The sequence below is a fragment of the Pseudopodoces humilis genome, chromosome 3 (assembly GCF_049639895.1).
Source record: "Pseudopodoces humilis isolate 2021_Gansu_Grassland_sample_001 chromosome 3, ASM4963989v1, whole genome shotgun sequence".
Taxonomy (NCBI): domain Eukaryota; kingdom Metazoa; phylum Chordata; class Aves; order Passeriformes; family Paridae; genus Pseudopodoces; species Pseudopodoces humilis.
Genome location: NC_142202.1, coordinates 70,690,879 through 70,714,738, shown reverse-complemented (window position 1 = coordinate 70,714,738; position 23,860 = coordinate 70,690,879). Strand labels below are relative to the sequence as shown.

Here is a 23,860-nt window from a genome sequence, read left to right as displayed (position 1 = left end):
TGCTGGCAGGATGTCGGCTTTCTCAGCCTTCCATGCCAAAGGATAAGGGGACGTCAGGAGGAGGCGGGGGGGCCAGGTTGTTTTGAAAGTTGTTTGTGTGTTGAAAGCCGGTGGGAAAGTTCAGGCTTCCCCATTTGGAAGAGGCAAGGCTGGGTTCCGCTCTTCCAACATGCGCTTTCCATTTTTAGCTTCATTCAGACGCAGACAGCAGTTCCTTTCCTCTTCCTCTCCTTGTTTGTGTGACACTTTTCCGAAGCAGCTTTTCCACAGGCGACTAAGTGGTCTCACGGCCATGACCCCACATTTTCTTCAGCACGGAATATTATTTTCTCTCTGAAGCTTTAAGGAAAGGGTCTGAAAAAGGTAAAGTTGTTGTCACAGCCTAGGGATTTTCTCCTCTTTGTTTTGTTCCCTCATTACTACAGAGGCTGGCATTTTAAAGTGCTGCTTCAGTCAGAGCAGCTTCGTTTACACTGCTTTTTGGCTATTACTCAACTGTACCAACTATCCTGCATACACTTTCAAAGTGTCACAGACTACTGAATTAGTCACACTGTATCAACGGAAACCACAACACCGAAGGACAATGAGGATTAAAGGCTGTTTTCTTTTTTTCCAGGCTGCTACACAGTGTAGCTCGGACGCTGTGAGTTTCAAGAATTTGGTGAAAGGGAGAGAGTGGACAATGAAAATGGACATGGAGGATGCTGACATGACTCTGTGGACAGAGGCTGATTTTGAAGAGAAGTGCACATATATTGTAAATGATCACCCGCTGGATCCCAGTGCCGATGGAGGCACCCTAACTCAGGCAGAGGCTTCCTTGCCAAGGAACTTGACTTTCAAATACGCATCTAACTGCAAAGAGGTAAGCGGCAGTGCTCTGGGGAAGGTTGGAGTCAGACAAGCCAAATCACAGCGCTTTGGAAAGCGTGTGCTCACCCTGTCTTTGATTCTTTAGCATACACACACACACACCCTACCAACAACAACAAATGCTGCCCGCTGGCTTTTAATATGCGACCCTAATAACTCTTTTAAGAAACTGTGTGCTGGTCATCTGTTGTGTAATATTTACACTGAAAATTGCAGACAGCCTATCCCTGAAACTGGTTCTGTACCAATTCACAAACAGTTAAATTTTCACACAATTTGAACAGCATCTGAATAAGCATATTTAAACTGTGGGGTAGTTCTTTGTGCCAATTTCTAGGCTGCTGTTTGCCAGGACCATTCATTGCCTCTGGCTCAGAGATTAAAGTGCCTCGGTTGTCCAATAAATAGCTTTAAAAAAGTAAAGGGAAAAAAAAAAAAAACCAAATTCCTGGAAATGTGTTTAATTATTTCTTTTTGTTTTCCCTTTGGTTATGAAATTGCTTTATTCTTTTCGTGAGCTTGTTGTAGTCCCAACTTCCTAAATTCTTAAAAACTCTGGCATGTCGGTTAAGGAAGTAATGGTAGAACTGTAGCAAGTTTGACAGAAGGGTGGCCGTAGCTTAAATTAACTTTTGTTTATCTGGGACAGTATCTTCACCGGTAGCTAGCCATGCGAGTCTGTCCTATCCTTGTCCCTGGAGTGGGTACATTCTTTGTTGTTGTTTCAGAAGGGCTGGAAAGAAACAAGCCTGGATGAGCAATTTGGTTTTGTGTTTACTCCTTCGTATAGAGTAGCTATTATAGCTAGGTGTGATGTTCGTTAGCGTAACAACCCAGGGGACAACCCTTCATTTCTCCTTGTGCTGAGACTTGTGGTATAGCAACTATTACCTGTGCTTCTGCTTTGGCTAAACATATTGACCACAGAGCTGAAAAGGAGAGGTACAGTCATCTGTGTCTATCAAATATTTCCTTCCAGAGCAGGTACTCGTTTAATCCTGTGTACAGAAATAGGGCCAGACCCCCAACTGAAGGGTGCTGACACCGTGGAATTTAGCTTGGCAGTGCCTAATAGAGTGCCAAGTATGTTTGGTAAGAAGTTAAAGCGAAATTCACCTTAAAATCCCTCTTCTCTTCTCTTCCCATCTGCCCTGCCCTGCCCTGCAGAGCTTTGGCAGAGAAAGGTCATGCTTCAGAAAAGAAGTGTTAAACCTGGTTTTGTGTTATTGCATTGTTAGATAGGTTTTAGTTTGGCGTGAAGAGGGAAATAAAGCTGAGACTCTGCCATGGGATACAGGAGGATTTCTTGATTGAAGGATGAGTTGAGGATTGAGCTTGCAGTGTGACAGCTCGGATCGGTCCTTGGCCGCCGGCTGATGACTGATTGGCTGCTGAGGCTGCTTGCTCTCTCTGGCCCTGTCGAGTCCTGCTGCTGTGGCTGGAGACATCCAAAGAGCTTTCAAAATTCCCAACACCATGTTTGGAAACACCAAGGTGTAATTTCCTTATTCCCTGGCTCAGGTCAGTGAATCAGGAGGCTTGCTGCCATCTCTGTATAAGAGGTGGGGGGAGAGAGAAGTTGTTGAAAGATTGCTGGTTCTTTCTTGTAAAATGTGACCCGTGCAGCTCCCTGTTAGTGGGAGTCTGAATATAGGACATCCTCCTTTTGTTCTCCAAAAGCTCCCCCCGGTCTTTCATTTGTGCTGAATTGCACCTACCCTAAGGAGCTATAGGAGCTTTTAAACCATGACTATCTTTAAGGTAGCTCTGAAAGGAAGGGCCTTTATGATGTGCTCTTTTGCCCACCTTCTGGGAAGCTACTCTACCTTCTGTGAAGGCTACTCTCTCATTTGCTACTTATCCGCAGGGTGAAGTAGTTGTAAATGGCATAATCCGCTTGTGTGCTAGTAACTTCTGACATGAAACACTGCATTTCTTTTCTGTCTGCCTTCCAAATTCGATTTTGTTTAGTGGGGTCAGGACTGAGTACATGTGTTGCTTTTGCATGTTGGTGTTTGTGGGTCAGTGAGGGAGCCTGATTCTGGTTTTGACCTCATGGAAAACCACTAGAGTCCTGACAGCTTGGGAGAGTGGGTTTTTTTTCACTTAGAAAAGGATGAGGTAAGACTTTGGGGGATGCATGTGTGCGTGTTTGCCAGTGGGTTTCAGATGTGAGCTGTCTTCATTGTTAACTTTGGGGAGAACTGTGGCTTCATCTGGTTGAGAGTTTTAAATGCTGAGTCAGTTTATTGTCAAAAAAGCATAAATAATATATCACTTGTGAAATGCTGATACTGTCATGATTAGATCATGAAATCCTAGTGCTGTCACGATTAGTATTGTATCTCCATCTGGAGCAGGAAAAGTACTGCGTGCCTGCTTAGGAGGGAGGAAGTACGGCTGCTGCTATTTGGGGAGGGCTGCTTTTTCTATATCTTCTCCTTTCATGCTTTGTGGAGCTCCTCTTTAAAGGTTTATGCAATTTGCAAGGGAGTCCATGACACGTCATCATACTCTTGTTTATTCTTGGATCTTGATCAGGGACTTTTCTGAAGAACATATTTTTTGCTGTGAGTTCACAGAATGTGTCAGCATTTTAAAAAATTAATTACTACTGCTTATAACATTTTAGGCTGTTGGATCTACTTGAAGTAATTTATTTATTTCTATGCATGAATTATTTATCCTTCCCACCAGTTTTGGCAATTGTCAAAAAATTATGAAATGTGGTGTCAAGCTTATGCTCTAGAAGGCCATATGTGAATGATCTTTTCATGCAGACATTTAAAAATATTTTTTTCAATAAACTTCTCCTTAGTCTCAGTGCTTAAAGCCCAAACAGCCCTTCTTGATATAAAATTACAGTTACTCTGCTGTCTTGAATATTACTATTATCTCATCCTGGTGTGTGAGCTTTGACAGAGAAAAACATATCTCCGCAAACCACCCATTACTGTTGCATATCTCTGATAAGGCCATCTCTTAGAGACAGACCCTGAATCAGTGATTTTGGTGAAAGCAGTGATTTTGAGCTGTTAGGAACTGTGCCTCACTGACCTCAGGCACTTGCTCTCCCCTATTGCTTTTATTTATTTTTTATGTGGTTGCCGAGGAAGCCATCTGAAAGCATTCAATTTTGTGGCATCACTTTTAGGAAACTGGTCACTGAACAAAGGAGTAAAAAATACGTAACTATAGAACTAGTAGCTAAAAAAAATTAAAATCAGTGTTAATTCGGGACACATGACGGCCTGCCCTATTTGCGTGTGGAGACTACTGCTGTTTTAATGAAGCCAATAAGAGTTTGTTCGGTGTTTTGGTTTTTTAAAGCAGCTTAGTGGTCCCATTGCAAAATACTTGCAGAATTAGCAGGAGTCGTTGTTTTACTTCAGTGCCCTCTCCCCAGACAAAGATGCAGGAGCGTTGATCATCCAAAGCGCCATCTCAGATCAGATTTGGGACCGGAGCCCACCAGCCTCATGCCGGGGGGCCGCGGGCAGGCCGGGATGTGCTGAGCGGGCCAGGCGGGCCCCAGGCGTGCCCGGCCCCCGGCGCAGCATTAGGACCCTGGTCAGTTCCAGGGCCGCCGTCCCGGGCTGCTGCCGGCCCCGGGCTGCCCCCGCCGGGCCGGCGCGCCGGCGGCCGCGCTGCCCCCGCCAGCGCGCCCGGGCGCCGCTCGCAGCCGCCCCGCTCGGGCAGCGGGTCCCGGCTGCCGCCGGGCTGCACCTTCCTGCTGGAAATGCTCTTGTACGGAGAGGAGGGACGCGGCGGAGCGCTGGGAGCTTTGAAGGGAGAAGGGGTACGCGCCTGTGGAGAGGAACCGGGGGGGAAGCAGCCCGTGGCTGCCGTGTGGCGAGGTGCGGGCCTCGCAGGCAGCGCCCGGGCGGCGGCAGAAGGGCTCCGCGCTGGGGAGCGCCCGCGCCGGGCTCCCGGGAAGGGCCCCCCGCGGGCGGAGCGGCGCGCTGGAGGACACCTGGTGGACGCAGCTCCGAAGTGCTGCTCTGGCACAGCCCTCCGGCAGCCCCGGGGCGGCTCACCCCCGGCTCCCGACCCGGAGCTGCGCCGCTGTCCTGCCTGCCAGCCCTCGGCAGCTCACAGCTTTCCGGCCTCTTCTCAAGCCGCCCCCGCTGAGCTGCGGGACAGGAGCCGCTTTTGGCTGCGGCAGGGGGGCTGCCGGCAGCCTGGAGCCTTGGCTGCTTTGGCACTGCGGGCACCCTTCTCCCAGAGGGTGCCCCTCATCGACCCCAGCAGCTGAGCTTGAGAGGGAACAGCGGAGGCCGGGAATTGCTGACCTGAGAGCCACCGTCAGCTAAAAGTCATCTAGAGAGCTTTGTAGCCTGGTTTAGCAAAACTTCAGTGTTGGCACACACAGATGTGCAGAACCTCTTCTGCCAAATTCTGATAGGTATGGGCTGAGAAATGATCTTTGCTTCTCCCCCAACATAGCTGAACACAAACGCTGTATGTAAGGTGGATATCAAAAAGTATCTGCTGTGTCAGAGACTGTTTCAAGTTGACTGGTTCAAGGAGGGATTTCTAGAGATTCTGAGAATTTCATTAAAGTCATTTTAATTAAGGCCAAGGTATTTTTAAAACCATGAAAAATCTCAAGCTATCATGCAGTAAAACTGGCAGGGTGTGCTTGTAGCTTGGTTGTGAACTATTCTTGAGAGGGCAGATGGATGTAAATGAAGATATATAGGGAAAATGAGAAGAACATCTGCCTTTTTCAGCTCTTTATGAGACATGTACAAGCAAGACAAAAATAAAACTGAGCCACTGAGCTTGTTTCAGCATATGGTAGGTGTAAGAAAATTTCTGGAAGTCCCTCTTCTCTCTCTTCAGTCCAGATGCACAGATCAATGGAGCATTTAACTACCTCTGCTGTTGATGTTTTAAATTTTTTTTTCTTTGTAGTGTGCTGAAAACATATGTTAAAATGCAAACTAGTACAAACAGCCACCACGTAAACCCAACAATCTGTTTCCAGGTGATTCCTTGAATCCATGGCTGTTATTTGGCCCCTTTATTTTGACATTTAACAGGAAATTATGCTAGGTGTTCATTTTTTACTGGGATTTTTAATCTTGACCAGTACACAGGCAAGGATTTCTCTGCCTCTCACATAGTGTAAGAAAATGTAGCATGAGAAAATAAGAAGGCTTAGCTAATTTGTGAAATGCTGCCTACATACAGTCCAAGGTTTTTACCACTCTTTGCTGAGAAGGACTGTTAAAAGAAATAGAAAATCTTACTGAAGTGAGCTATCTGTAGGGTCTGACAAGCGCTAATCTCCTTTGGTAAGGACATCAACTCCTCGTGGGGTACAGACAGCAGTAATCCCAGTTCTCAGTCTTTCTCAACTACTTCTGGTGTTCCTGTCTTGTTCTGAAATCCTGGTGAGCAAAAAGACAAGTGGCAAGATGTCTGAAGGGGATATGTTTAATATATTTTGCCATGAGAGTTTACAATGTATTTGGTTATAATACCAAATTAATGGGCTTTTTACCTTCTTTTTTTCCCCACTATCTGAGCAGCAGGATCAATCTTGAAAAGGCTTGGGGTTTTTGGTTTACAAAATTATTGGTTTTGTAACGTTGTTTGGATACATTAAATTTAAAAAGATTGGTGAGAAACAGAGAGACAAAACCAATAACTCAGCAGTGTTTTGCAAAGGGTTACTCCAAGGCACGTTCTTCTGAATAATGATGAATTGCTTCCTGATTTGTGGTCAGTGACTTTTTTTGGTATAATTACTGTCAAGAAGGAAGCTGAACAACCAGAGTACATTTCTTAGACCCAGCATAGTGGAGCATTTTCTTCAAAATCCTTACACCTTTTTTTACCAAATGCACTTGATATATGTTATCTGATGATAACTGATGATTCATTTTTGTACAAGAAGGTGACCTGTGAGTACATGTGCCAGAGCCATTTCATATTCTGTTTTGTATGCCACTGTATGCTGGTAAGAGAACTGAAGGTGTTTGGTTTTTTTGGGTTTGGTTTTGTTTTGTTTGGTTTGGTTTTTTTGTGTTCTCCTTTTAGCTATCAGGGTGGGTATAGACCGAAGAATGGAAAGGGGTGGAGGGTGGTTTCATTTTGATCTGGAAGAGCAGTCATTCCAGTTCCTAACTTATTAGAAAAGCAAGCTCTGTAGCAGTGAAGTGATTGATAGATATTGCATATTTTTGTTTGCTGAAACTAGACTTTTAGGGGCTGCCTTTGATAGGAAAAATAACTTCTGAAGATATTTGACAGTCTCTACATTTTGCTTACTGTTTCTTCCTGTAAATGTATTTCCAAAAAGCACATCTTTAAGGTGGTATTCATCATTAACTTCCATATGTTTTAGGAAAATGATATTGAAAATGTTAGTACCTGACAAAACTGTTCGTATTGTAACCAACGTGGTTGTTCATTTATTTATTTCTGCTTTGCTGACCTATCACAAAAAATTTCTTGCATTGTTTGCTTTACCTTGTTACATTTGCCGGGGGGACAGGGGAGAAGAGGGAGACTAGGGAGACTTCTCGTTTTCTCTTGGCAATGGACTGATCCTGTGGTGCTCTTCTTGTAGGTCACTGGAGTTATAAGCAAAGAGTACATCCCAAAAGGAACACGCTTTGGACCCCTGGTAGGAGAGATCTATACCAGTGATACTGTTCCCAAGAATGCAAACAGAAAATACTTTTGGCGGGTAAGTAGGAAAAAACAGCCCCATGTTGTTGCAGTAAGCAGATCACTAAATGAGTACGGCTGAGAAGCTGGGTCACTTCCTGCTGTGTGATGCAGGGGACAGCCTCTGTATGTGGCCAGGCACAAACAGGACCAGTGGGTGCATTAAGCTGAGTAAAAGCCTGGCTGTCTTGGATGTAGGGACTGTGTGGGTGGAGAGAGCAGTGGGGATGCACAGCCCTTCCTGGCTCTGTTTTCCAAAATGTATCTGTGCCGATTCTGTAAAGAAATAGTTCTGCTGCTTGCTGTAAGAGCAAGTTATTTTGCATTTCTTCACAGCGGAAAGTCATTCTGATTTATGCAAGTATCATGTCCTTGATTCTTCCATGAAGAAGCTGTTAAAGTACTGCACAAACGTTCACTCTGGAATTATGATACATCTTCTGACATTTTTTCCTGCGTCTTGTATAAAGCTGTTATAACACAGTGGTGATAGTCTTCAGCATATATCATTGAATTCATAGATTTTTCTAGGTCTCCTCAGAATTGTTAAAAGAGCAGCTCATGGATCTTAGCAAAGGGAAAAGAGATAAACACCAGAGGTGTTTATTTGTACACCATAGTATAAGCTGGAAGAGAGCAGTAGCCAATATGTTTTGGCTTGGGCAGTCTGTGCTGGGGAATATGCTTCCAGTTTATCAGCTGACATAATCCTCATTTTCCTTACAGACACATTCTTAATTGTTAGAGAGCATTCCTTCAGCCCCATCTCATTCCACGGATTTGTTTTGCTGCCTTCTAGCCATGTAGGTTGTGTCTAAATCCGTGGATTTGGGACTGTGTCCAAGCCTCTGTGCTCAGGTGCCTGCCTGCCTTAGTAATATCCCAACCTCATATCCAGGTGAAACCCAGGGCATGCACCAGCATTCCCCACACCCCTTTCTTCCTACCTAATTGAATCATTTTGGTTTTCTCAGATTGTCTTTGTACGATGTAATACAGCATTGCACAGGTAGTTATTTGTGTGAGGTTTTTTACAGACCAGGCAACTGTTTTCACATTAATAAGGCCACAAATGTTTCTTTTTGCTGAACCTTTTGGAAGCTTGTGTCCAGTCTAGGAAGAGACCAGTCGGCTGACCCTAGCCCCTCCAGTTGTTTGTAAGACAGCAGACACAGGGAAAAGGGGCTGATAACCATCTTGCAGGACTTCATTCCTACATTGCAGTGAGAAAGATGACATCATTCTTATGATGTGATTGTAAGCTTTAATGCGGAGGGATCCTCAGAAATAATATCCTAGGAGCCATCTAAGCATCATTAAATTCCCTGTTATAATCTTTTGATTCGTTCAAGACAGACTGCTGCACTGAAAATTAATTCCTTCCTAGGGGTCTGACACAGGCTCGCATATGCAAAGGAAATTGTGGGAGATAACTTCCCACATGTGATTAAAGGCATCCTGGGCTCGCTGGTAGGAGCGGGAACATCTGCTGGGCGCCCGGGGACGCTGCCCGCGCCAGGGGAGCGGGGCCGCCCGGGCCCGCGTCATTTCTGGGAACCGCGCCGTGACTCAGCACATCTGGGCGCGCCTTCCCCACAATAGGTGGGAGCTGGTGGGTGCCTCTGCCGGGGAGTCGGAGCTGTGGCCCTGACGTGGGAGCGGTGGAGGGCTCGTTTGGGAAGTGGTGGCAGGCGTCAAGCGCCAGAGCCCCGCGTTCCTGGAAGTTTGCGAGCCGGGGTGAACAGAGAAACCCGAAGGCTCCTCTTGATGCAGCACAACTCGCCCGGCTCCCTTCCATTTTCTCATAACAAACACACCGCAAAATCTCTCGCAAGCTGCTTTGATGAGGCCACATGTATTTCCCCCTTCTCAGTTTACAGGAAGTTACTCTTAAAGAAAGTGATTCTGGTGTTTACGGCCCGCTTTAAAGGGCCCGGCCGCCTCCCCTCTCTGCCCGCCGGGCTCCGGGGAGCGCAGGAGGGTCCCGGCCGGCCGGGCCGGGGAGGTGCGAGACACAGTGGTGAGGACGCACGGGCAGGGACACCCTGAGGAGTGTTTTCTCCATGAGATAAGCTCTGTCTCCCCTTTGGAAAAGCATTTCCTGCTCAGCGAGGTGCGTTGCTGGTGCAAGCTACTCCCACTTCAAGGTCTGGCTTTTGCCTGGTCATCTGTTTTCAGAAAAACAGGAGCCCCATTTCATCCAGCACAGAGCTAGTTCCCCTTGAGCGTAAGCAGTGTGTTTTTACAAGTGTGTTTCCTGGATCGCTTTTGATTTGATTTGATTTTAATAATTCTCTTATTCTTACCATTTCAAGAAACAATAGCTTCTGTCAGTGATGGGAACTTCTTTCTCCCAAAACCACTGAGCAGTTTTCAGATTCGTGTTTTCTTGCCCCTCTGTGGACAAGTCAGAACATGTCCCTTAGTAGGAAAAGTGACATCTCATGGGCTAATAATCCCTCTCCAGGTCTTCCTTCAGTTATGGCAGGTGAATTTCATCTTTGCCTCACCCAGCCTTCCTACAAAAGGGTTACAGTGCAACTATGAGCAAGTGTTGCTTTAGGACTCTGGGGGGTGGAGAATGTTTGCATAGTTTAAACCTTTGGGTGGAGGTGGTAGGAAACTGCAAGTACAGAGGCCATAGAAAGAGGCCAGAAGAGAAGAACTCTTGACGTAGCACAGCCAGCCAGTCTTATATACAGGTGACTCAAAGCATTAATGCAAGCATGCACTCAGACCTGCAGTCATCAGCATCACCCACTTGTTGATCAGAGCACCAGGAAAAGGACTCTAAGGTAGACTGTTCACACAGAGTACTCTGCATTTCAGATTTTGGGTCTTGTTTTCCCAGGCTAGCAATGACATTGGCTAAGATTAAATGGAAAAGGTGACTGTGGACTTGCTTTTAAATACTTTCTTAACTCAGAGGATGTCACTGTTGGAAAGGCAGGAACACAGCTTGGACTCTTACTTCAGTAATATATGCTCATCTTAAAAAAAAAAAGGGAGCTTGGACCTTATCACTTTTCCCCATTGGATTCTGTACATAGATGTTGTGTATTATATATATATGCTCTCTCTCTATATATATATAATATGTATATGCATTCATAAGCACTTCCTCTCTATTCCAGATCTATTCAAGTGGTGAACTTCATCACTTCATTGATGGATTTAATGAGGACAAGAGCAACTGGATGCGTTATGTAAACCCTGGCTACTCTGTTCAGGAGCAGAACTTGGCTGCTTGTCAGAATGGAATGAACATCTACTTCTATACCATCAAGCCCATCCCTGCCAACCAAGAGCTGCTTGTGTGGTATTGCCGAGACTTTGCAGAGAGGCTGCACTATCCCCCCTCCAGAGAGCTGACAATGATGAACCTCAGTAAGTGGATTACAGTATAAACAAGGAATGCTAGTAATGTCTCTTATGCCTATACGATCTAATAATAAGTTGTATAATTACACAGCTGCATCATCTGTTGTGTCACAGGAGGTAGCTTGGAGTGGAAAAGGGGAATTAAAAAACCCTACACAAGAGAATGAGTTCCCTGTGCCTGTTCAAATGTAAAGAGATTCTAAAATCTGAGGAGTTGCTTGTTTACAATCTGAATCTTATCTGGTGAAATTCTGGACAGACAACCTGACCTCTGTCTTCCTAACCATAGCTGTTGGTTCACTCTCAGACTTTCCAGTTTCAAATCTCACAGTGCGCTGAGCAAAAGTCTGCTTTGGTAGCATGTACTAAAAGCTGTCCAGTCATGCTCCCAAAGGGCTGCCCTCACTGTACCAGGAAGTGGCAATGTGCCATGACTCTGTCTAGGTGTCTGACAAAATACATGTTTACTGCATAATGCACTTTGAGCCTTGCATCTACACTTATTTATCTTGTGGGAGCAAACCTTCTGTGGTCTTCTCATCTGGTTACTTGTACTTTAAGCTCAGTGTACTTTGTCCCCATTTCTTGACTTTATATTGCAACTTTCATTTTCTGTTCAAAAATAATAGCACTGGTAGCAGAGGGAAGAGGTGTTTCCAGGGGTTTGTGTTCCTCTGTGGTTTCTGATTATTTCCAGCCTTGGTACTTTACTTCTCACTTAATCACTGCCTGACACCTCACCCAGAGCCCCTTCTAGAGAAGGAAAGATTCTTGCTGACTTGTCAGTGGTCTCTTAGGCTGCTTCCCCTGCTGCTGCTCTAAGATAGAGCAGAGTATTCTTTTGTCCTTCTGCCAGTGACTACACTGAAACTTGAAGGGAAAACTGCAAGCAGTTTGTTTTGTTTTGTTTTTATAAAAGAACTATTTATGGTTATTTGGCAACAAGGAATGGGTTGTAAAATATCAGTGTTACTTTGGGGATCATTAGAACTGTCATCCCATATTATAAAAATTATATCACACATTCATATTAGTCAAAAGTACATCTATACTTTGTGGGTGTCACCCTTTCACTAGCTTTTTGTCTTTCCCTACAAATTAATAGAAGAAAACTTGTTGTCTCCTTATGACAGAGGCAAGAGAGGGAGGGAATGTCTTATGCAGCTATATTCTCTGTTCAAAAACTATCTCACTGATTCTGTCATCTTTGCACATCTGTCATTTCATCACTCTCTGTGCAGTTTTATTTCCTGATATAATGAACTGTGGGACCTGCAGGTGAGATGAGACAACAGCATGTAGGGCTCTGGTGGATGAGGAGTTTGCTAAAATCTACTCAGCCACATTTGGCCACTAGCTAGGAGGACACACAAACACAGGATCGGTTTCCTGCATCTGCTGGCACCTTAGGCTTCCTTGCAGAAGTAGCAATTAATGTATTTGTAAAATGTTTCTTACTCTGTCCAATTACTCTTAATCAGGTCAAAACTAGGGGTGTCTGGACATAGCAGAATAACTGGTTTTAGTAAAAGTAGTAAGCTCAATACAAGGATTTAAAGACATGGGAACTTGATCCACAATTTTGTAGTTCAGCCTTCATATTTGCAGTATTTCCAGATGCTGAGTTTGAAATAGACATTCTTCTCTTTTTTAAGATAATTATATTTAAACCACTTAGAAATTTTATGTTAGCTCCTTCCACCTAAAGAAAATAACAGTTCAGAAAATGAGAAAAACTTTTCACTTTTTTTTTTTTCTTTTCCCCTCATTCTTGTGAGCAACACATTCAGGCCTGAAGCCTGCAGATGGGCCAAAAACCCTACAGGTACCATAAGGATTGAGGTTTTCTAAAGTTAGCCTTTTGAAAAGTGTGGAAGAAAAATCCAAAAGTCTCCCAAAGACCCTTATTTGCCAAAGTCCCTGTAGCAATGGTGCAAGCAGGGGTGGTTTTTCCAGCATTAGTACTGGAACCAGATGAGTTTACCATGAATGCCAGCAATCTTTAGCTTTCTTCTGCTCCTTTCTCCCAGGCCACTAGTTAAATCTAAAATTAGAGAGCATTGTGCTGCCTCTCCAGCCTCTCTCTCTCTGTTACAAAGGCTGGCCAAGGTACCCTGGCACTGCCTTCATCCATGAGTAAAGAACAGAGGGGTTGTCCCCAGTTTGCTGGCATCCTGCAGCTGCTGCAGACCAGGCTTTGGCCCAGCAAAACATCTGAACACAGCCTTGTTTGAGGGGACCTCTGCCCCCACAACCTGCTAAGAAGTCAGGAAAGTCCTCTCCAGCCAAATGGATTGCTAATAATTTGGTGTTTAAAGTGATATGGCTTCCCTCAGAAGAGCAGGGGTGTATTACCACTTCTCACAGCTCTTGGCTGCTGGTTTTGGCACCCACTGAGGAGGAGGGAGGGGAAATTTGGTTCGGGGTCCTGAGAGGCAGGCTGAATTCAGGGCCTCCTCCATGGGACACATTCTGGTGTGGGCAGGAGGCAGCCAGTGGCCATGGTGTGTGGCACCCAGATCTCTCCCTCCACTGTGTCTTGGGTGTGCAGTGCACACTGGTGCCCGTGGGAGGCTTTGGAAGAGTCGTACCTTGGCTGGCTGCCCAGCACAGGAGAGGCCACCTGGGACACACACCTAGAGACCTTACAGTCTTGCCAACTTAAAATATAGGCAGCTGCTTTAAGTGCCTCAAGGGTTTGGGGATCACAGCCTTAGAGTTCAGCACCTTAGTTCCTCTTTAAGCACCAGAGCAGGATGGGCCTCTGGGGAAAAACGTATCAGGGAATTTCTCTGGCTTTATTTCCTGTAATTAGTGGCCTCAAAAATGAGAGAACTACCACTTTAGAGAAGAAATGTATTTACACACCCACATGTAACATCTACTTGCATCTGTAACAGCAAACTTTCAAATTAAAGGTAACTTCCCCAGCATTAGTTCATTTGTGCCGCAGAAGGAAAGCATCCAGATCCAAGACAGCAATTAGGCAGGTACTTAGTTGTGGGTTTAACCCTGTCCTCTGTGTTTTCCTGAATTGGGGCCTTTGACCCAGTCCTTCAGACGCTGGAGCACACACCTACCTTCACAGCCATGATTAGCTCTGAGTGGAGCTATGTAACTTCAAATGGATGTTGAAGTGCCTGCAAAGAGTTGCACAATAGTGGTAGAGGCAAGACTCCACATTATCCCAGTGCTGGAAACTCAAGTGTCATTCCCTTCCTGCCTGTTTTGAGGCCCCTGATGTTTTCTGTCAAAATTTGAGATGTCACCTTCAGATGGTGCCATTGTCCAGTAAGTAGTTTTAAGTATGGTGGCACAAGATTTTTGTATTCTGCTAAAAAGAATTTTTCAGTAATTTGCTAAATGTGCTTAACCTCATTCAACTGCTCCTTCAGATTGTCTTCTGGTCTGTGATACTTTATTTAGCAAACACTGAGGAAAATTGGTTTGGTGGTTCCAAAGGGTTTAGAATTTCATTCTTACCTTAACATGGGAGGATTATTTTGGGATGGAGGGGTGGAGAGGGTAATAGTTAAAAAAAAACCCAAAACCAAACAACAAAAACCCAACAAAATCCAAACAATTGCATTTACTCAGGACATGACAATTTGATAATAATGTTCATATATTGCAATCATATGATGCAACTTCCTGCTGCTCATGTCATGTTTGTCTCCTCAGTCAAGTACGGGCAGGTGACATCTTTTGGTCAAGCTTCAGAAAAAAAGTTCAAGCTGGGGGAAGATAATTTGCATATTTACAAAATATTTTGCAATTTTTTTGTTTCATTAACAGGTTTAATGAGACATTATTTAAAATGTTTCCAGTTCTATGAAGATAGAGTTTTTAATGCTTTTTTCTTAAATGTGATTTATTCTTCTCTTCTTCCTGCTGGCCCTGACATGCTGGCCGTTAGCTCAGTCCTGTCGCTCGCTTTCCCTTTTGTTTATGGGCAGTTTCACTTTCTGGTTTTTGAAGCTTTTCTGTTTGGGTTGAGAGGAAACATCTGCACTTGCTTAAAAAAATGCCTCCTGGAATGTTCAAAAGGGCTCAGGAAAATGATTTTTAAATGATATGAGAGGCTGTCTTCACAAAATCAGAATTTGGGGACTGAAGTTGTCTATATACTGAGAATTATTTGAAGGCTCTCAGAAAGATCTTCTCTGAGCAAAAAGTTTTCAAAGGCACGTCACACTGCCATAGACACATTTAGAAAACAGATGATCAAATTATGTACTTCTAAATGTTGGTCACTGTTCTCATTTTGAGTGGAAACAGTCTTTGTTTTGCCCGGTTCACAACTTCGAGGTTCTCTTCCTACTAGCAAAAGAGGTGCTTAATTTAGATCGAAAATGTGAATTGGCATAATTAAGCTCTACCACTCGAAGTGTTCAGTACCATCTCACTCCTGAAATTACTATTGAAATTACTGTCTGCTTACAACCGTTTTTCAAGTTTTTAGAAGAGAACAGATCATTGTTTTTACGAAATGTTTCTCAGGCTACAGCTCGGAGCACAAGAACTGAGAGCAAAGTCTGTAGCTCTGCAGCAGTCTGTAGCTGGAACACCCACACTGGAGTCACTTCAGGCAGCTCCTTCACTCAAGTTTTATTAATACCTAAAAGTAACAGGAGTTTTGTCCCTTTTCCTCTTGCATGCACTCACTAATCTCAGATCGAGCAAATAATCTGTTGACCTCAGTTAGAAATGGATCAAGCTCCTCAAGAGGCACGTCTGAGGTTTTTTTTCTTTCTTCCCCCCCACTCCCCTCAGATCAGTAACTTTAAAATGCAGCTGCACCATTCTTATTTTGTCATGAATCTCTTTTCTGTGTGTCTCTCTGACCACAGAAACTAGACAGATCTTGGAAGAGTATGTGCCTATATTTACTGTATATGTGTGTGTGTCTATGTATGGGGGTGAGGGGAAGAAATGCATTTCAAGAGTGAATGGGAGACATTCTGATTGGTAAAAGCTTTAAGATCGCAATAAGAAATACATCTCTTGAACTTTGAAGCATGGCTCCTTTAAGAGCAACAAGAAAGGTTGTAAACCTCTCAATCAGTTTCAGCCCTGGTTTAAATCCACCTTCAGTATAAAACTTAAGAACCTCTCCTTGGCCCCGAACATTACCTTCTCTTATTTTACACAGTGCTGACACACTTGTTTATGTTTTGATCTCTTCGGTGTTCCCAAGTGTCCCTTGTGCTCAGGTAATAAGGGAAAAAGCTAAGAGGGGATTTATGGACCAAAGATAGCTTGCAAACTAAAGAAAGCTGTCACAGTTAGACTTGAAAAACAATCTTTAAACATCACAACTTCTGCCTACACATGGAAATTAGTAGGAGGGACAGCTTTACTGGGAAAATTCAATAGTGGAGAAAGGAGCAATTATCTTTAGTTAGTCAATAAGAGAGCATGAGATTGTTGCACAAAGAATGTTACGATCACTGCATGAGCTTCCTTTCTGTCACTCCTGGGCTTGCTCCTGCACATAAGGCACGTACATCCCCGCCCTCATGTTTAATCTTGTGACAGTGGGAGCTGTTTCTCCAGATGAAGTGGCCCCAGTTTCTCTATCACTTTTCCAGCACCACCAGCATTTCTCCTTCCTCTTCCCCTCCCCCGGGTTTTTTTCTTTGAAAGAGAAAAGTGTCAATTTGAACTTCCTGCTTGACAGACCCCACTGAGAAACTGATATGGGCCTGATAAAGTGGTATTTATTTATTTTTCCTGCTGCAAGGCTTCACAAGTCCTGCCTCCCACCGCCTCTGTCCAGTTTTCAATACTGCCTGGTTTTGATACTTCCCAAGGCTGATAGTGTCACCAGGAATGTTTGCTCTGAGACACTGCTGTGGTGAAAGGCAGCAGATAAGAAGATCCAGATAGTATTATCTACATTGCCATTGTGGAGCTTCTTGAACCTAGTAGGACCTCTATGCTATGCCCAAAAATCTGGTAGACATTTAGAAAATGAGTTACCAGTCCAGGAGTACAGACAAAATTACCAAAGAATGCAGATGTTTTTAAAGCCAGAAAATACAACATGTTATTACTTTATTTTTGATACAGCTCCGCATTAACCTTTGGACACCAAGAAAAATAATTTGGACCCTATCTGCTTATGTGTGCACATGCTTGCTGTACAGCACTTTTAAGTTTTGTCATAAATATTTTAATTGAACTTAACTGTGTTCAATTGCATTTCACTGGAGCTTGAAAATACACAAAGTCAAACTCAAAAATCTCAACCTAAATCTCAAACTAAATTTGCTTGTTACTAGTCTAATGCCATTTCAAAAAGGATACTACTGTAAAGTGGGTTGCTGTAAGTAGGAGCATGCTTTGAAAGCAGCTGTTTTCTTGGATACGTTTAATAAATGGCTGCTTCTTTGCCTTATAGGGTAATGTTGGCAAATGATAGATTCCATCAGGGTAGTGAATAGTGAAGCAAAGAATCCGTGTTGAATGCTGCGTGGTCATTGCCTGTTCTCACGTTCCTCACTTGGTTCAGATGATCCTCCAAAAATCAGAAATAACTGTTTCTCACCTCAGATAGTGAAGTAAGAGCAGTCAGTCACAGAAGCAGAAATGTTGCTAAAGGATTGCAGTGTTTTTGAATCACGTACCTACTGGTATTGGCTTGTACCTCCTGATGGAAAGCCTTGCACTAACTAGCTATGATTATGAACTAATTAAGATTCTTGTAGTTTTCCCCCCTATAATAAAATATCTCAGAAGTAATCAAGATTATGTAACAAGGATAAAGGCAGATTTGTTTTTCTACTGAAGTCATCTTTCAGTGTGCTGTTAAGATTGTAATTATGTCCAGAAAGCAAGGTCTTTGAATACAAACAGAGTATGTGCTGAACTGAGATGAATGTATGCTAGCTTCTATTTCCTTCTAAATACATATTTCTTTTCTCTTTTTTTTTAAAGCACATTTCAACTTAAGCTGGAGCCAACCAGTCTTGCTTTCTTTTGCTTTGCTTCAGCATTTTTTTATAAAATACAGCTGTAAGCAGAGGAGTTTTGCATAGACTGAATGCCACAGAAATCTGCAGTAAATAGTCTGCTTTGTTGTAGATGTTCCTAAGCAGTATATTTAATGAGTAATGATCTGTTTACTGATGGAGAATACCTTCTCTTTGAAGAAGGCTTTCATCCTAGCCAGCCATGGTTTTTTTGGTACTGTAAGTAATTGAACTGGCTGGTGAAGTGACTGCTGCGGTTTGGCAAAACCCGATTTGTCATGCCTTGTTATTTTACTGAGGAACATTTCTGGGAGCTTGTGTTCTGCAGTCCTTCAGTTAAACCTGTACAGTGAACAAATGCTCGTTACCACATTTATTAGAAATACTGCTTAAAGAGACATTAAACAGCAAAGCTAGGCAGGTTTAAGGGGGAAGAAAGGTGAAATCAGTTTGCAGAATGGGGGCTGGTGCTCTGCAAATGCATCATCATCCAGATCTCTATGTACTGGTTGGTATCCCTTAAATTAACAATGCTTTTTATTAAGACTTAATACCAGAAGGCATTTCTTCACACAGCAATTAGTTTTCTGGCAAGTTGAATGATTGCTCATCTCTGAGAGTAGCCTTCCTTCCCACTAAACTTGTAGGGGTTAGATTCTGTTTTGAAAAGAGATAATGCCAGTGATATATCTAAATAATCATTATCTTGTCTTTGTGTTTCAGCACAAACCCACATTAATCCAAAGCAGCACAGCACTGATAAAGATGAGCTTTATCAGAAAAGCATCCCAAAGAAGGAGCACAGTGTGAAAGAAATCCTGAAAATGGAATCAAATCCTCCTAAAGGAAAAGACTTCTTTCAGACCAACATTTCACCAGTTACTCCAGAAAAAGACTTGGATGATTTACGTAAGAACTATAGCCCGGAGAGGTGTTTCTTCCCTCGAGTTGTCTACCCAATCCGACCTCACATTCCAGAAGACTATTTGAAAGCTTCCTTAGCATACAGCATGGACAGACCCAGCTACATTACTCACTCGCCCATCCAGGCATCTACTACACCAAGTCCTTCTGGGAGGAGTAGTCCAGACCAAAGTTTAAAAAGTTCAAGTCCTCACAGTAGTCCAGGGGTCACAGTTTCACCTCTGGCACCTACTTCCCAAGAGCACAGAGAGCCATACTCTTACTTGAACGGATCATATGGCTCAGAAGGATTGGGGTCTTATCCTGGATATGCACCCCCTGGCCACCTTTCACCTGCCTTTCTACCGTCCTATAACCCCCATTACCCCAAATTCCTGTTACCTCCATTCAATATGAGCTGTAATAACCTGAGCGCTTTGAACAATATCAATGGCATCAACAATTTCAATCTCTTCCCAAGGATGTACCCTCTTTATGGCAACCTGCTCAGCGGAGGTAGCCTTTCCCACCACATGCTCAACCCCACCACGCTCCCCAGCTCATTGCCCAGTGAAGGAGGCCGTCGACTGCTGCAGCCTGATCATCCGAGAGACTTCCTCATACCAGCACCCAACAGTGCCTTCTCTATAACGGGCGCTGCTGCCAGCATGAAGGACAAGCCATGCAGCCCTACCAGTGGGTCTCCCACCGCTGGTACAGCAGCCAGTTCAGAACACATAATGCAACCTAAACCTACCTCAGTGGTGTTGGCTGCCACCGGCGGTGAAGAAGCCATGAATCTCATTAAAAGTAAGAGGAATGTGACCGGTTACAAAACACTCCCATACCCACTGAAAAAGCAGAATGGGAAGATCAAGTACGAATGCAATGTTTGCTCCAAGACCTTTGGCCAGCTGTCCAATCTGAAGGTAGGCAGTGGAGAATAAGACAGGAGCCTTCTTTGAAGGCTCAGATTTCTCCCTGTAGGTTTTCGAGGAAAAGCAGGGTCAGGCCTCCCTCGCTTGTTAGGCTGTTTATGCGTCTGGGCTTAATACAGCGTCCCCGTCCCCCAGCAAGAAAGCGTGGTTGTGTGTTTGAATAGTGACGCCACCTAATTAACTAGATAACATTGTATTTTGGCAATGGCACTCTTCCGCTGACTTTAGGAAACATCTGAAAGCACTTTTGTTGTAGTACTGGAAACTGCAAATTGTTAATTGCTTTGTCTCTCCCTAGGTGCACCTCCGAGTACACAGCGGAGAGAGACCATTTAAATGCCAGACTTGCAATAAGGGCTTCACGCAGCTGGCTCACCTCCAGAAGCACTATCTGGTACACACGGGAGAAAAACCCCATGAGTGTCAGGTATGTAACACAGAGAGAGAGAGATACGATTCCTTCTGAGGCTGAAGGGATGGTAGGGCTTTGCACACCCCATGCAGTGTGCAGGGAGGGCTGAGGGACAAACCCTTGACTGCTCATGGCCGGAATCTGCAGCACAGCCAGGCCCAGCCCTGGTGCAGCAGCATCTGTGGGACAGCATGATTGCCTGCAGCCTGCTAGAGCAACATCTGCCTGATACAGCCACACTCAGAATGACATTCAGCAATATTTAAATAAAAAAGGTGGGGGTTTTTTTCCCCTTGTGAGAAAGTGTGAAGATATAGAAAGCTGCTGCTTCATCCTGCCGTCTCCTCCTAGGTGTCTGTGATTTAAACCATAAGATCACCTCCCACTCATTCGCTGTTTCTCTGCCACCCCCCACATTAGGTTTGTCACAAGCGGTTCAGCAGCACCAGCAATCTCAAAACCCACCTGCGGCTCCACTCTGGAGAGAAGCCTTACCAGTGCAAGCTCTGCCCAGCCAAATTCACCCAGTTTGTGCACCTGAAGCTGCACAAGCGTCTCCACACCCGAGAACGCCCCCATAAATGCATCCACTGCCACAAGAGCTACATTCACCTCTGCAGCCTCCAGGTCCACCTGAAGGGCAACTGCCCCGTCGCCCCAGCTTCCGGCCTCTCCATGGAGGACCTGAACAGAATCAATGAGGAGATCGAGAAGTTCGACATCAGTGACAATGCTGACAAGCTGGAAGAAGTGGAGGACAATATCGACTTAACATCGATCGTGGAGAAGGATATACTGACCATGCTCAGGAGGGAAATGGAGGGAGCTAATCTGAAAGTCTCTCTACAGAGGAACCTGGGAAATGGGCTTATCTCCTCAGGATGCAACCTTTACGAGTCGTCAGATATGTCAGTTATGAAGTTGCCTCACGGTCACCCACTACCTCTGTTACCTGTAAAGGTCAAGCAAGAAACAATTGAACCAATGGACCCTTAAGACTTTTTGGCAAAGTGATTTTTTTTATTTATGACTTGGCAAGTCAGGGTGCCTGTAGCAGTTGCTTGTACATAGTTTCAATGCTGCAAAGCAATCTTGGCTTACAGTAGTTTCCCTACGCTCTCCAGCTGAAAGAAGGAACTCCAAAGTTACTGTTTTCTCAGGGCATAAAAAGGGGCAAAGGACTGTGCATTGCCTCGCCAGTTACTAAGAGACAATCATCTATCCATAATTATTTTTTCAATGATAGTACTTCATAATTTATTATGCAATTAATCATTCTAAAAGCAATAATTAGGAAAATGTTTACAATGACTGGAAAAATTCATTGTAATTTTTACTTTAAATGTTTTTATTTTTTGTTTTATGGCCATTCTTTGTAGATTTTTTTTCTGCACATCTGTTTTAAGAACCTAAGATTAGGGTTTCAGTAAATGTGTTTTATGTACCAATGTCTTTTAAACAAATGTGGTTTTTCGTATTGCCAAAGTTGGACATGTGACATACAGAATCCTAGATCTGTTGGCTTGACAAAAAATGCTGTGTACTTTCATGAGCAAATCACCCCACTGGGAATTGAAAAGAAAAAAAAAAAAAAAGCCAAACAAAAACAAACCAACAATCCAGAGTAGCAGCAAGCAGGGAAGAAACTTTTTCTCCTGCCTCTCTGAGGAGAGGAGAAAGATTCTTCTCCCTGCAGCTCTCCATGGAACAGATGTGGCACAGCACACACCAACCTGCCATGGACAATACCACATGTTTTTAGAACACAGCTCCAGCCCCACACATTGTCATGTAACTTTAAGACCAAAGGAATACATGAGCTTAAAGTGGCTTTTCCAAAATTAAATCTCACTTACAGTCTTCTGTTTCCACAAGCAGTTTAAAAGCAAAGACACAAATAATATTCTGCCTAAAAGGGGGGGTTTGGGCAGATTTCTTTCTTCTGATTTTTGTTTTATTTTGGGGTTTTTTTGGCCAGAGCCTTCCAGGGATAAAAAAAAAGAAAGATGGTCAGATTCCCTGAGAAAGAAGAGGTTCAGTTTTACTTGTATTTTTCTCTCCCACTTTGCCTGGGTAGAAGTGGGGAACAAAGTCCTTTCCTGGCACATAAATTTTTTTCGTCCTTCCTGTACGACTCAGATTTTTCTCAGTATTTGTGTTTGTACATTTTGTGGTTAATTTAATTAAAGAAGAAAAGGGCATTGCAAAGTTGTTGAACAACAATTACCTCAGTGCTTGTGTCCAGTGGTGCAGACAATGCTGTTTTACTTAAATGCTTTGCTACTTTAGAGAAGAAACCAAAATGTGCACAGGGAAAGATAGAATGCACGTCCTTTTATCTTTTTGTTTTGCTAAGCCCAAAGATGATATGGTGATGTTTGAGGTGTAGCAAAGAATACATGTATATTTATAGATATATTTATACCACTATACGATATATGTATATGTATATATATTTATACCACTTAAGTTGTGAGCCAAACCATGTAATAAAACCTATTTTTCATCTAAGTGTGAAAATCAAATGTTATCCCAGTTTTGCAAATAACCAATGACCTCAAAACCAGAAGGTTGTACCAAGGCATTTATCACTTGCAAGTTACACACACACAGCTGAAGGCGAAGGCAGAACTTGCCAACACGTGAATGGCTTCATCATGCATCTATGTGTAGCATCTCAGTGAATTTGGTGGGAATGACCCTGTTAGCAGGCCAGAGCTCCTTCAGTCCCCTGCTCTCCTGGCAGTCTGCACTGGGGGGGAAGGAGGCTGGTGGTCAGTCAACAGACAGCCAGAAAATGTGATGACAAACATGACCTGTGCGTGATGTGGTCCCAAATCACAGTGAGGGCAGGATGGAAGTCAGGTGGGACAAGGCCCTTGTCTCATCGTGCCCTGCCACTAACGAGTTGCACAGTCAACTCACACGAACATAGTCAGCATTATTACGCACCTCCCCTCCGTGTATCCCTTTTTGTCTGGTTACGTTCTCAAAAAAATTTTAAAAGTCCACCTCAACAATTCAGGATTCGGTGGTCTTTTTTTTTTCCAGCAAGCTTCATTTTAATGCCTTCTGTTAAAAAACAAACAATCCTGAAATACAAGTCTCTCAACACAGCTTTTGAAGGACTCCAGTTCATTACATTTCCACTCCTGCAAATTGTGAGGCTGACATCTTTTAAATGTAGCAATAGTTCATAAATATAGTACTTAATTGTAGGATAAACCAAAGTATCACTACTCTGTCACTGGACACACACTTTTCCTATTATTGCCTGTAGTGCTTTCTTGTATTTGATACAAAAATTACAAGAATTTATATGCATCAGCTTTAAGAATTGTTACTTCTCTTTACTGTTTTCCCCTCCCCTTAGACGTTTTACATGTGAATGTAGCAACAATCAACAGTGTTTTTGGGGGTTTTTTTTGTCTCTCTTAAGAAAGACTCTGACCAAAGTTAACAGGCTTTTTACTTTGCTAGAACAAGAAACTATCATATGTTTACGTATTGGTTTACATCATTATTTATGTGCAAATTGTCAAATGTAAATTAAATATAAGTGTTCATTGCTTTACTGACGCTTCCCTTGTCTTCAATCTCTCCGCACCAGCTGGGTGCGCAGCCTGGTTGTGGCCCCAATGCTGGCACACCGAGGGCGATGGTGTCTTCAGCAGTGCTGACTCCTGCCTTTGTGG

The 23,860-nt window shown here is 43.7% G+C and overlaps 1 protein-coding gene across 7 annotated transcripts in view; it reads left to right on the top strand.

Annotated features, from left to right (window-relative positions):
* PRDM1 (PR/SET domain 1) overlaps window positions 1-23,652 on the top strand; it is a 102,474-nt gene extending 78,822 nt beyond the window's left edge. For 4 of the 7 annotated variants that reach the window (XM_088053553.1, XM_088053555.1, XM_088053552.1 and 1 more), the window contains 6 exons: window positions 620-868; window positions 7,457-7,576; window positions 10,692-10,944; window positions 18,636-19,744; window positions 20,052-20,180; window positions 20,586-23,652. In XM_088053553.1, coding sequence (XP_087909679.1) covers window positions 686-868; window positions 7,457-7,576; window positions 10,692-10,944; window positions 18,636-19,744; window positions 20,052-20,180; window positions 20,586-21,161 — 2,370 coding nt within the window. In that variant the 5' untranslated portion in view covers window positions 620-685 and the 3' untranslated portion in view covers window positions 21,162-23,652. Of the gene's footprint in view, window positions 1-124; window positions 364-586; window positions 869-6,678; window positions 6,789-7,456; window positions 7,577-10,691; window positions 10,945-18,635; window positions 19,745-20,051; window positions 20,181-20,585 lie in introns of those variants that run through there. The other 3 variants (XM_014248353.2, XM_014248352.2, XM_088053556.1) reach the window with 3 other exon arrangements.
* The last annotated feature ends 208 nt before the right edge of the window (window positions 23,653-23,860 follow it).